Genomic DNA, 13,097 nt, shown 5'->3' on the forward strand with positions numbered 1-13,097 from the left:
GGGTGCTAAGTGAACCTCCAGCATGCTATAAAGCAAGACAAGTTTCTTTCCCTCCAATAAGGACTGAAGGCACAGTTCCGTCAGTATGACAGAGAACAAACCAACAACCCACAGAATGGCATCAATCCCTCAAACACTGTGTCCATTACTTGCTGTGACTACGTTAAGTAACCATTTTGTTGTCTCTTCTCATTCCTGCCACAGTGCTATTTACAGCTTAACGAACCCATAGTGTTTAAGTAAATCAATCAGCGACAGCAAAGCATCAGAGGAATTTGGTGCACATGTGCTACTGAGAATGCAGAAGAGGGCTTTTTTTTTTCCTTGCCATAAACTTACTCCTACAAGGAAACAGCCACGCTAAAATTTGCACTAACTAGCTCAAGATATAATCCATACTCAAAGATACAGTAAAATGTCTATCACAGTATTCTGCAATACCCATGCAGAGTTTAAAATACTACATTATGAACTTCTTATGAACATACTTATAGGATACCCTCAGCCCTCATTCCAGCTGACTTTACTCTGTTGAAGTGAAATCTGTAAATCCTTTTAGGGTATATAAATCACACCAATATTTTCAACATAGGGAAGAAAACCTGGGTTGCTGAAGACCAAACATGTAATATACAGAGAATACCTCATTCTACAAATCAAAGAGAAACTCCTGTGAAAAGGAGATACTTCTAAATACATCTGACTTATAGTTTAGTGACATTTACAAGGCAAGTCTTCTGGAAAATTCTGTTTATAGTAGATTGATTTTATACTTGTTTTTCAAAAGAACACAAATCAAAAAATGTGTAAAACGAGGGTCTCTTGTAAGCAGTCTCCTCTAAATCAAATGTACTTACAGACTGCTTAAACATATTTAATTGCTCTTGCAGGCTCTGTGCTTTGTCAGCTTCTTTTTTCATCTCACTGAAATTCCACTTGAATTCTGCAAGTTTTAGGCGCAGTGAACGTCGTTCCACCTCTGCTGTATGAAGTCTTTGTGTAAATTCAAATATTTGCTTCTGCAAGGATGCTATGCTTTTCTGTTAGTAAACAGAAATAAATTCATGTGCTATAAAATGCACTATTTTAGCAATAAAGCCAATCACATTTAATAACCAAGAAAATTAGACAAAGCTGTCATTTTGTATTCCATCTGTAAAAGACACACATGAGTGCAAAAATGTGAAACTCTTTCAGCTACTGTTGGGGGTTACTGAAAATTCTGTTTTCAAGGAGATACCTGTTTTCACGTAAGGCCCACAATAAAAGACAAATTATGTAAGAAATAGTTTATCCTTCCATTTTGGTTAAAGGGGAGAAGGTTATGTCTACTGAAAGATAGAATACTAAGCAGGAGAAAAAAGAAAGGAAAAAAAAAAAGAAGAACCACCTTAACATTTTGTTAAATCCAAAAGCAAGTTTGTTCTTATAAAGCAAATGTAATTTTGATAGAACTTTAAAAAGTCTTTTTCTTGGATACATCAAATCTCTTCTTAAAATTATTTGACAATAGAAGAAAAGATCTATTCACGCCCTAACGATTTTGGTGTTGCAAATCAACTTCTGATTCTCTACATAGTTGACTTCAATGTAAAAGACTCATAAAGAATCTGAAACAAAATTAATGGTACCATCAAGAGAGCTTCACTGTAACACTTATGCTGTGAACCTACTGTTTACATGAAGTGGCACTATAAATATGCATACCGTAACGGGCAGTCTGTCACACAATCCAGCTTCCAAGGCCTGGGTATTTATTTTATGAAGTCCATGAGCCAGCCTCTGTACCAAAGAGTCTTTCTCCAGATGAGTAATACTCCTGCTGCTGTCTAGTGGAATAGTCTCCATCATTACATTCAGCTTGTCCATAAGTTTTGAAAAGGAGTTCCTGGCTGCACTTGCAACGACGTGTCCAGAAAGCCAGGGCTTTGGATCTTTCAGAAACAACAGCAAAAAAGAAACATCAAGTAGATTATTAGTTTCTTTTTTTTTTTTTCAGTGCAAAAAAGCAACAACAACAAATAGCACCTTTAAAATACTCAGTAGGAAATTACCATTGAAGAGTAGAAGACTGAGCTCACAGGAATATCTCAGAGAGACCTTGGTACACATTTTGTATTTAGCAATGAACACTCTATTCCTACCAATCTTTGGATGGAAGAGTAAGATAGGATTCTAAAGAATAGGATTTGTTTGTCAAAGAATAACTTTCCAGGTTTTTTTATATTCTCCTCCAATACTATACTTTCTTAAGTCTTTCTTGGGTGTTCTAATTTTGTAATTCAGGAAACATATAAGGCAGATGCAAGCAAATGCAAGCCAGGTCAAGTATGTCAGATGTGATAGCACATGGTAAATCACTATATTGCAATATTTACAATGCAAATTTCTGAGGGTTTCCTGACTCCTCTTCCCTCCCCTCTATAGATGTCTAAATCATTTGCTGTTGAAAATTAGTGAGGCTTGGTACCTTAATGCCATACTATTTATATTCTGAGACAAGAGAATATAATTTACCTTATTCCAAGGCAATTAAAATTTTACAGCTACAATTACTTATTTCCCCACAGGATTTTGGTAATCATCCTTCTCATATAATGGACTTAAGGCCCCAGCACACCCAACATGTCCTGCTTACTGCTAGATTCGTCAGGTCTGTAATTAATAATTGTGTTTAATGTTGATAAATAAAATTGTCAGTGCTCCTTCCACTAATTGGTATTCCAGATAACAGTTAATAGGTTTATTTATGCCTTAATAAAAGTCTTGTAATTTAGTTTTCCCTCTGCTAGGCAGGTCTTAATCTGTCATTACTTGTCTTATGATACTATCAGTGTAAGATGACAAGCATGGAAGAGCTTATTTACATTCAGTAGTACAGCAGATCTCCTGTTGCTGCAGTGAATTAAAATATTTGCTTAAGAGTATAAACAGAAAAAAAGAACAATAGCTTTTTTAAGTTAAAGAATTTCTTTTTATAAATGGGGAGGATAAAGCCAAAGGTTCAAAGCAAACAAAACATGATTATTGATGTTTTCAGATTATAATTCTCATCATAAAGAATTTATCATTTACACATATGAGATAAAATTTATCTGTAAGAAAAAAAAAAGCCACATGATAAACTCAAATATTCCTTTTTCAGAGGCATTCTCCTGCTTGGTTTCAAAATACCACCATTCCAATGAGTACCACTTTTGAGTACATGCTCTCTATAACCCCAGCTAGTAGTAGATCTGTTTTTTCTTCACGTCTAAGATAGCACTCTTTCTATTCATGATTAAAGCTAAAAATCTTACCCAGCATTCTCCTCATACCCTGAAGAAACTGCTATTGCAATGCTCTGCCTACTTTGGCCAAGGTTCCTCTCTTTTCCTTATGTCAGCTCTCTATTACCGATCACATAAAAGATAAGCTACCTTCATCATTTTAACTCTTATCACAGATTATCCTGTCCTACCTGTCTTTCAGTTTCAAAGACCATCTCTTTTCTCCAGTCATCATGCATTCACTAGTTTGAATGTTTAGTTAAATTAACCTGAAATTAAAACTAGAACATTTGTACTGCCTTCCATGTAAGACGACACCAAAACCTTCTAAAAAACTCCCCCTTGCCATGATTTTTGGTAAATATCAAAACAAGGATACTGCCAATGCATCACTGTTCCTTCATTTTTCCTAGTATTTCCACCTGGTATCTCATTTTACACAAGATTGCTTGCGTGCCAGAAAATACAGTATTTCTCCATATGTGCAGTACCTAGGATGACAGCCCCTTTCCCTATGTCTAGAACCTCCAGCTTAACTGTATTAAAAATAAATCAATAATAATAGTTCAGGCAATTGTGCTGTAGCATTTTGAAATTATCATGCCACTTCACAACCAGGATTCCTATCATCCAGCATCCACAACTTAAGTCACTTTCTTGGGATGGGGAATAAGAAAGTAAATCATCGCCTCTGTTGGGGTTTTTTTATGAAGAGCAGTTTGGAATAACTACACAGAAATACTTTGTTGCAAGTTACTGACTTCTTGGAAAGATGATATGAGAAAGTAATGCAATTCCACAAGGAACAGTACCTATAATCATTGGGAAGAGAATATACAGTTTAAGTATATACATTTTAAGTATCTGCCCACAAAGGATCAAGTAATTACAATAAAAGCATTAAATTATATACATTGCTATGTGTATAAGAAATTGTTAACACAAATAAAGGTATATCACAGAGCAATTAATTCTTGTATTAAACAAATGAAGAAAAAGACAATGAAAAGTGACAAATCTTACTTCACTGACAGATGAAGAAAATTCTTGTTTACTCTGTTTTGGTGAAATATAACAGTCAGCAGGACGAACTTAGTAATACTACACAAGACTAAAATTGTCATGCTAAGCTTCAAAGCTTGTGTATGTAACAGTTCATGATATTTGTATTCAAAAAGCTTGACCTTTACTTTCTCTGGTTTATCGCAGTACAGATTCTGTTCAAACAAACCTACAAAACTCACCTTACAAAAAAACAGACGAAACCAAAACAAAAAACCCCAACACTTTAATGAACTTGTATTCAAACTGAAGCTAAGAGATCACGTCAAGACATGCTGGAATGAGAACCAAACTAATGAACAGTGTGAAGGGAAATGATCATGCATGCCAAACCAAAACCACTTTTTTAAAAGTTAAAAACTTAAGAAATGTGCCTCAAATCACCAGAGTGCACAAGTCCAAAAGTTCCAGTGTTATCCGAGTGATATGGATTTGGTTTCTTTCAACTGCCTCAAATGGTTCCTCAGAACCTAGCCATCTTTAAAAGCAATTTTTAAGGCACCAAACTATTCCATATTGTAGATGCAGATAGTGCTTTCTTGTGCTACTCTCTCCTGTGATGTGCGGTCTAATCTGGAACTGCCATTATTTCAAGATCTGAAGAGAGCAGATGCCTCTCAGATTGCCTATTTACATTAAAAATTTTTTTTCAAAATAATTTAAGCCAGTTTGAAAATTTAAATCCTATTTGAAATAGGACTTACAGAACATAAAATAATTTCCTAAGTATGCAAGCTCTCTTTCAATTATATTCCTTCAGAGCCTTATCACTTCGATACTTCTGGAAATTTCATGTCAAACTTTAAATTATTTATTACTATTTTTTGAATCAAAGGTTCTTGGAAGACTTTTGATCTCATGAGCAATGGAATTCCAAGTAATACATGAGCAGTTAGATCTTGAGGTTTTGTGAAAGTAACTTAAATAGACATAAGCTATGAAAGAATCACCAAACTGACTGTGGCCATAACATTCTTAGCATGGCTTTTCCTAATTCTCAAAATCAAAACTGTGTTCAGTGCAGAGATAGCAAGTAAATAGAGTCCACCAGAATTTTCATGTGCTTCAATACTGGCAAAGTATCATGAGGTTTAGGGTATTCCAACCAGTCACTTCAGCACATCGATGCTGCTGTCAAGTTTCTCTTGATTCTTTTTCAATTTGCTGTTCTTACTCAACACTGTATACACAGGAACACTTGCAGTATAAACCCTCTAAGTACCCTGAAACACAGTTCAAACAGTTTTGTAAGGATGTAAATTTAAGTTACAGAAAACAGGATGATCAAAGAAGAGACCACCTGAAACTGAACTGAAACACTTGTGATTCAATGGTTGACTTCTGGTACCAGTTTACTGTTCAGGATTCTGGGAAATAGATCACCTTCTCTCTGTCCTGCTATTTCCCTTTATTCATATAAATTATCCTTCCTTTAATATCCTTTATTCTGCGACAGAATTGCTGGGACTTTGAAACTACCAGGTACGAAAGAACTAAGGATGACAGCAATGCAGAGGAACCAAGTGAGATCTTATATCAGTCCTCACTGCAAAGAAATTAAGGAAGATAGTTAACAGCTGGGAATCAAGAGGTGACATTTCCAGAGACTGGCACATAGTAGAATTCTATAGGAAGAGAGACTGAGAAAATTAGGGAGCCTAGACACAAATGTAATTAAGCATATACTTAAGAGAGGGAACACAGCAGATACATAAAATAAGGAGTGCTATACATTGTGTAAGCTGAGAGCATTTTATTTCTCTCTCAAAACCCACAAGATAGCAAGTAAACCAGATGAAAATAGTATCCATCAAATTGAACTGTTTTCCAGATTTGGAAATTCTAGATTCATATCACATAAAACACAGCAGGAAATTATTTTCTCTCAGCAGCGGTAATGTCCCAGCTTGAATATGTGCCAGTTTTAGGGCCTGCATTTAAGAAATACACAGATCAAATAGACAGAAATTATGTAGATTTTCTCTATAGAAAAAAATTAGGTTGAGCTTCAGTAAAATACTTTCAGAATATTAGAACAGTGGAACAAGATAACTAGGAAGCTTGTAAATATTACTTCATTGGAAGCTTTTAAGAACAAGTTAGCCAAATATCTATTGGCGTGGTGTAGTGGGGTTTTTTCCTAGCTGACAAGAAATCAGGCAAACCTGTTTATATGCTTTGTAGAAGCACTCTCCAGCCTTCTGTTTCCATGACTCTATATACCAAAATGATAAAGTATCATATCACCAATTAAAGAAAATCAATCTGTTCCAACAATACAGGTCTCTAGATATTTTATCCAGAATAGTTTAGATAAAATCCTAAAAATGGAGATGATGTAACCACCCTGATTATTTTTATCTTCTACTACAATAATATAATTTTAAAATTACCTGTTTTGTTAACAACATCCTGTAATTCAGTGACAGAACTGATTATTGCAGCAAGGAGGTTAGAACTAGTAAACCAGCTGAGTGCTTCAACACAGCGAATTTGTTCTTCTTCACAACCTGTGAAACAGAATTGTAGCCAGAGATAAAACTGAGTTACTTAGATAAGGCACACTACTATCTCCAGCTCTTTCAGAAGTTGACCAAAACTAAGTATATAAGCCACAAACTAATTCTTCTTTCAGAACAATTTAGACTGTATTAAATATGCTTCCAGAACTACTAAACCAGAAAAGTAGAAGGATCTTCTGGTTTGGGAAACATTTTTGGTACCAGTTAACCTTGTAGGGGGAAGCATGAGCTGGTCTGTTAACAGAAAGGGACAGGAAGACTACATAATGTCTAAAGAAAAATTTAGAAATCCTATCCTAATATTTTACCTGAATCAGAAAGCAATTTTTGCAGTTTTAGTAGGAAAAAAATATTAAAAGTGATTAATAAAAGCAGAGGAAGTATCTTTCCAAAAATAAGTTGATGGTCAATCACTTAGGAGCATTACAAGATATTTACCACAGAGAAGATGCGGTAGCACCTAGTTCTGAAATCTGTAACGCAAATGTCAAGGATATCAAAAAGTCTGAGTTCACGTGTGTAGTTGTAAGTTTTTTTTAATGCTTAACAGACTAAGCATTTCCTTTTAGGGGAAATTACATTTGTCAAGAAATCCAGAAGTCACAAATCCAGAAATTACATTTGTCAAAATGTCATTAAATTTGTCTTTACACTCTATTAATAATAGCATTACTATTTGTTATTCACTAACCATGTAATTTGACATAACGCTTATCAAAGAAGAAAACAATTAGCTTACTTGACAGATTACGCTTGCCTTTGGAGTCTCCTATACAAACGAGAATTCCAATGCCTTCTTTGAAGCCATTTACCCAGGAGAAGAGGGAATTAGAAGACTGGGCTAAAACTTTAAGTCTGTTAGCTGCCAAAACTGCAATCACACCTCTTCGGAATACATGAATCAGGCCTTTGAATGTTCTTTTCTTCAGTTTTGCTTCATCTTGATTGTTTTCTGCTACATCAGAGAGAGCATGAACTAGGGTCCTAATCTCCTGGTTCACTAATTCATAAATGTTGACCTGATCCTGCAGAAGGTCTCTTTGGGAAGACATAGCACAAGATCGGCTATAGAGAGGATACAGGGCACCTGCCAATAGTGCACAGGCTGCCAGGAGAGATGAATGCTCCTTCTGAACCTGCGTTAACATATTTTTCACGGAAACATTTTCAAGGGCCAATTTCTCCTGTCTTTTTTCAAGGACATAAATTTTTTCCTTGTTTTTCTCTGCTGTTTCTTGGTATTCCTGGGATAAGGGAAAAAAACAAACAAAACCAGAAGAAATATTAACTAGAAGACATTTTTTAAAATAACAAAATCATTTTTACCTAGACAAAAGCTAAAAGAAAACTAATTTTTTTTCAGATTCAAATAACAGATTAAAGGAACAAACATTATTAGTAATGACTGTCGAAGTATCTCTCCTAGCAAACAGTTACAGAACCAGGTATATGAAAACAAATCAATAGTACGAGAAAAATTTGCACAATCTTCAACTACAAATGGACTCCAGATTTCTGACGATAATCCACCAGTACTGCGATAGCCCACAGAAAGTCCAACAATACCTCGTTGTCCACAATACAGTTTTATGAGCTGGCTTAACAGTAAGCAATTACACGCTCCAATTTCAGAAAGAACATTGCTCTTCAAAGCAGAAAAGAAAGTTAGTGTAAGAGAGAGGAAAAAAAGAAGGAAGACTGGAAGATAAACCTAGGCAGATTGGCAGCAGCTGGGAAAGGGGAAGTAAAGGTGATCTCTTAATTACTTTGTAATCAACCCCCTACTTATATATTCACAGATTAATTAGGTCTCATACAGAATTGAGTTTTTTGAAAAGAACAGTGTAATACAGATATTTTTATTTTGACTAGTGCCATTACAGATGTTTTCAACTTGCAGAACATTTTTTCTTTTCCTCTATATGCCCTGAAATAAGGAAAGAGGGAGATTTAAAACAGTAAACCAGTGCAGCAAAATGAAGACACTAACAAGGCAGGGAATGCCAGGACTAAGGTTAGACCATGCAGACTGGTTGCTTTTGATAACATGCAGCTCTTGTACAGGAATCAAGACACTACGCTGGGTCCTCAGAGACTGACTGACTTCTTGATGCCCGAGAGTCCTCTGATTTGAACAACCACTTGAGGCTACATTTAAACAGGATCCCGTGGTATAAGAAGACAACAAATTTTAGGCACTACTCACAAAGAACCCACAAGCTCAAGTTAAATGCTTACGCTCCAGTTACAATACCTGGACTCAGAAAGGCAAACATGAATGCCATGACAAATCCATATTATGAAGAAAAGAGTGAATTATGCTAAGTTCCAGCTACCCCTCTTAGAGCTATAAGTAATTTTCTTAAAAATGGAGTGAGGTTATTCCTGTTAGCAGTGGCCAAAAGAGAAGTAAAATGGTGTCATCCAGCCACATTCCCATGTGTTCCGTTTGGTACAGGTCCCCAGCAAGTGGTGAGGGGGGCACCCTAGCTTTTTGTCCCTCCTCCATCCTGCAAGAACAACAGGCAAAAAAATAAAACAGCTATCCCTAGAATGGAAATTAATTCTATAGAGATGTACCCTAGTCACTTCAGAATGTCTTTGACCAAATTAATATTTTATTATTTTTTTTGGAAGAGGAAGAATTTGTAGTGTTACTAAAATATTTTCCGTGATACAAAAATAGAGTAGGTAACTAGAAGATTTAATTACAAAATGCAATTTACACATCTCATATGTCACTTTACTACTCTAAAATTAAGTACGAACATGTACAATACTTTCAGTGCTACTGCATTATTTACAGTGTTTGATTTTTATAGAAAAAAACCCTGATAGCATGACTGGAAGGAACTGAAAAGGTAAGCTGAATTTAGAAAAGAACTTATGGTTTCTGGCCATCACAGGTGAAAGGCCAGTATCTGAGTAAACAAAGTGTGATCCCTACGGGGCTGTTGGGCAGCAATACTAACATTCAGTGCTCTGGCTAATTAAAGCTTATTTTTTAAAAAAGCTTAGTGTTTTTATGCTTATGGTTATACGGTAATAAGCAAAAGGGAACAGGACAATCTCTGACTACAGAAACGTAGAAGTTTTGTAAGAAAATACACCTTGATTTTACCGGCTAATAACTGCTTTTGTCTTACCCCGCACTGTTTCTAGTGTTTTCTTTGAAGCTTAAAAGCACAGGTTTTGCAAGGGACATAGAACTCTCTTCCTAAACATTGGCAAGCCAGCTTCCTTCGGCGTTTGAGCTTTGAGGGACACCTCACTGGGCTGCAGAGCTTGGTGGGTTCCCAAGAATCCTTAACAAAAAATCAGGTGCTACTAGTAACTCTATTTTATCCTACTTCTTACTGGATCCTTACCCTTTATTCTGGCATGGTAACAGAACTGGAAACTAGAAATATAATGACATTATGACTTCAAAAGGTTTTCCTGTATTTCAGCCATTTTATTTTTCTAAATATATACATCTGTATATCTAAATAAACAACTTCAACAACGCTGTCCTCCATTTCTTTCCTGTAAGTACATGGGCCAGACATGTCTATCAAAGACAGCCAGTGGGTCAGGAGCAGTATAGTTATGTGTAGTTCTCCTCCTTTTGCATTGATTCCACTGACTTTTGAGAAAATTGCAAGATACCACAGCCTTTAGCTAATTCACCTGCCTTGCTGTAAAAGCAAGGCTTCCAAACAAAAAAAAAAGGCAATAAAAGACATTTTTTTCTCCCTAGAGAACTTTTTCCCTTTCCTATTTAGCAGCCCTTTTATTTTTCTGTTGAAATTAACATTTTTAACATAGTTACAGGATTTTTCTCTTACAACATGTTTTTGCATATCAGAACAAAACCCTTCTATTTTAAGTTGTTGCCACAAAAAATGGGGACAGATTAATAAATGTGTACATAATAAACAAAAACTGATAGTTAAAATTCAGAGGACATTTCCTATGAGACTGTGCACAGTCTGAATAAATAATTTGTGTGAGGCTAAGGAACAGACATAGTAACATTTTCAAAATGGCACACTATGAGATCAAGAGGACGGCACTCCTGCTACAAAAGGCAAGGAAAAAGGATATGCATTTTAAGCTCCATTGACTCTCCAAACATGCAAGGGGTAAAAGATAGTCAAGTCTTCAAAAAACAAGCAATCAGGATTAGGATAGCCCTAGCAGCAGACATCCATGGACCCTATGGATCCCAGAAAGGGAAAGGCTTAATCTGGTGTTTGCAGGTCCAAAGTCAGTCACAAATTAGAAATCCAGAAGAAATTAGACTGTCTTCTTCCCAGACTGACACTGAATGGTAAGGAAGGCAAACTGGAACATGGGATGGAAAAAAGATGAGACAAAGTTTTGTTGAATCATCAAAGTGCATACAGACATTGTGCTGCCTAGATTACAGCACTACCAGCTTGTACTCCAACACTACATAACCTGTGTTAGAAAACATGCCTAATGTTTCTAAGGGAAAGCATTTCCCTTTTAGAAAGCCAGTAGTCCTGTACAGCAAGTTGACAGATAAAAGTCTTTTCCAGAAGACATGCCTAATGCACGCTCCACAAAAAAGAGCCAGGTTTTCCGTACATGCTCTGCTTGCTGTCTACACAATTCAGCTAGGAAGACTGGGAGGTTCAGCACCATCCCGAAGAATGGTGCAGTACTGCACAGCACCAATTCTCCACAATACACTAGAGTTCTGTAAGAGAGGACTCAGGCCTTACTTTTGTGCAGCATCCATAGGAGGTAGAAATCTGAAATGTGTAACTCCACTTCAGGAAGGAAAAGTAATTTTTTAAATTAAAATTAAGCTTTCTCCTTTCATCATTCTTTCTGCTGGCAATGATTTCATAAGATGAAACTACAGGATGTTGGGGGAACTTAGTATAGTCTGGATGCCACTTATTCCACTCATAGGGATGTTTTTAGCATTGCCAATATCCAATGTAAATATCAACCAAAAATATATACAAGATTTTAACTCATTCCCAAGAAATTACCATAAGTTGCTCTGTCCAAAGAATAATTCACAAATACATTTTTTGGAGTGCAAAGACTTCCAAGCCCAAAATCTGAGTCAAATACAGCATTCTTCTGATGAAGAAAGTTTCAGATAGCAGTCACAAATAACAAGGCATATCTTAGTTCCTCTATTTCACAACACTTTTAACTGAAACACATGTAAAGGAATGTGACTGTAAAGACAGTGAACTGTGGTTCTAGAATAACAGTGAAAATTTTAGATTGCAAATAACTTTTCTAACAATCAGTGATGACAGTTTTACACTTTTGAACCACTGCTCACTGTAGTATCTGTATAACAAAGTCCTTTAATATTGTTGAAATCTCCCACTGTAACTGCTAATTGGTTCTTAGGGTCAGAAGGTATATACCTAAATTTATCCCCTGATGACACCATATTACTGTTACTCTACAGAATCTTTCAAAGCATGACACTGAAAAAGTAACTGCTGCCCTATATAATTCTTAAAATAAGCATTTTCAATCTTACAGCTTTAACATTTCTGTAATGTTTTAACAAAGTCATATACTTCTTATTATAAGTGAAGTTAACACTACCACGTTGTTGGGGTTTTTTATTTTAAAGGTATACTAAAAATTCCCAAACAACCTTAAATTGGTTAGGAGCTTAAACTACTGAAATAATCCATTAAAGATTTACAACAAAAAAAAATCAGAAGTTCACAGCACCATACCTGTGCCCTTGCATGAACTTCCCCAAGGAGACCTGAGTACTGCTGTTCCAGATACTTTTTTTGTTTCTGCCAACAGCTTTCCTGTGCTTTCATCTGTTCAGCCATTTTGCTAAAAGCATCTTCCTGGTTCTGCTGAAGCTCCTTCATAGTATCAGACTTGTTCTTACAAACATATTCTAAGTGAGATATCTGTGTGACAAGCATTTAAAAAGAAATTATTTTACCTCTCAAAACACCTTTTTACTTTAATTGTACATATTAATTTAAGCACAAACTATTCCAGCATAAAATCTAAATTGTAATTTCTTCAACGCTTTTATTAAAACTAAGTAAAAGCCTTTCACAACAGATTACTTACTTGAATCTTGCAACAAAACCAAGACATATTTTGGAATAATGAATCTTCCCTGGTTTCAGTTTTGCCATCCTTATACCGCCCTCCAGATATCTGTTGCCGCCTTTGTTGGAAACCTGAACTGGGCACTTCCCTTTTTTTGAAACAAATGCATTAAATCTTGTGC

The 13,097-nt window shown here is 35.7% G+C and overlaps 1 protein-coding gene across 6 annotated transcripts in view; it reads right to left on the bottom strand.

Annotated features, from left to right (window-relative positions):
• The window catches only part of CCDC171 (coiled-coil domain containing 171), a 155,406-nt gene that overhangs the window by 79,467 nt on the left and 62,842 nt on the right, over positions 1-13,097 (bottom strand). For all 6 annotated transcript variants that reach the window (XM_052776450.1, XM_052776451.1, XM_052776448.1 and 3 more), the window contains exons 15-19: positions 12,577-12,765; positions 7,593-8,097; positions 6,725-6,841; positions 1,708-1,934; positions 858-1,040 (exon numbers count right to left, since the gene is read on the bottom strand). In XM_052776450.1, coding sequence (XP_052632410.1) covers positions 858-1,040; positions 1,708-1,934; positions 6,725-6,841; positions 7,593-8,097; positions 12,577-12,765 — 1,221 coding nt within the window. The remainder of the gene's footprint in view (positions 1-857; positions 1,041-1,707; positions 1,935-6,724; positions 6,842-7,592; positions 8,098-12,576; positions 12,766-13,097) is intronic.

The sequence above is a fragment of the Harpia harpyja genome, chromosome Z (genome assembly GCF_026419915.1).
Source record: "Harpia harpyja isolate bHarHar1 chromosome Z, bHarHar1 primary haplotype, whole genome shotgun sequence".
Classification (NCBI taxonomy): domain Eukaryota; kingdom Metazoa; phylum Chordata; class Aves; order Accipitriformes; family Accipitridae; genus Harpia; species Harpia harpyja.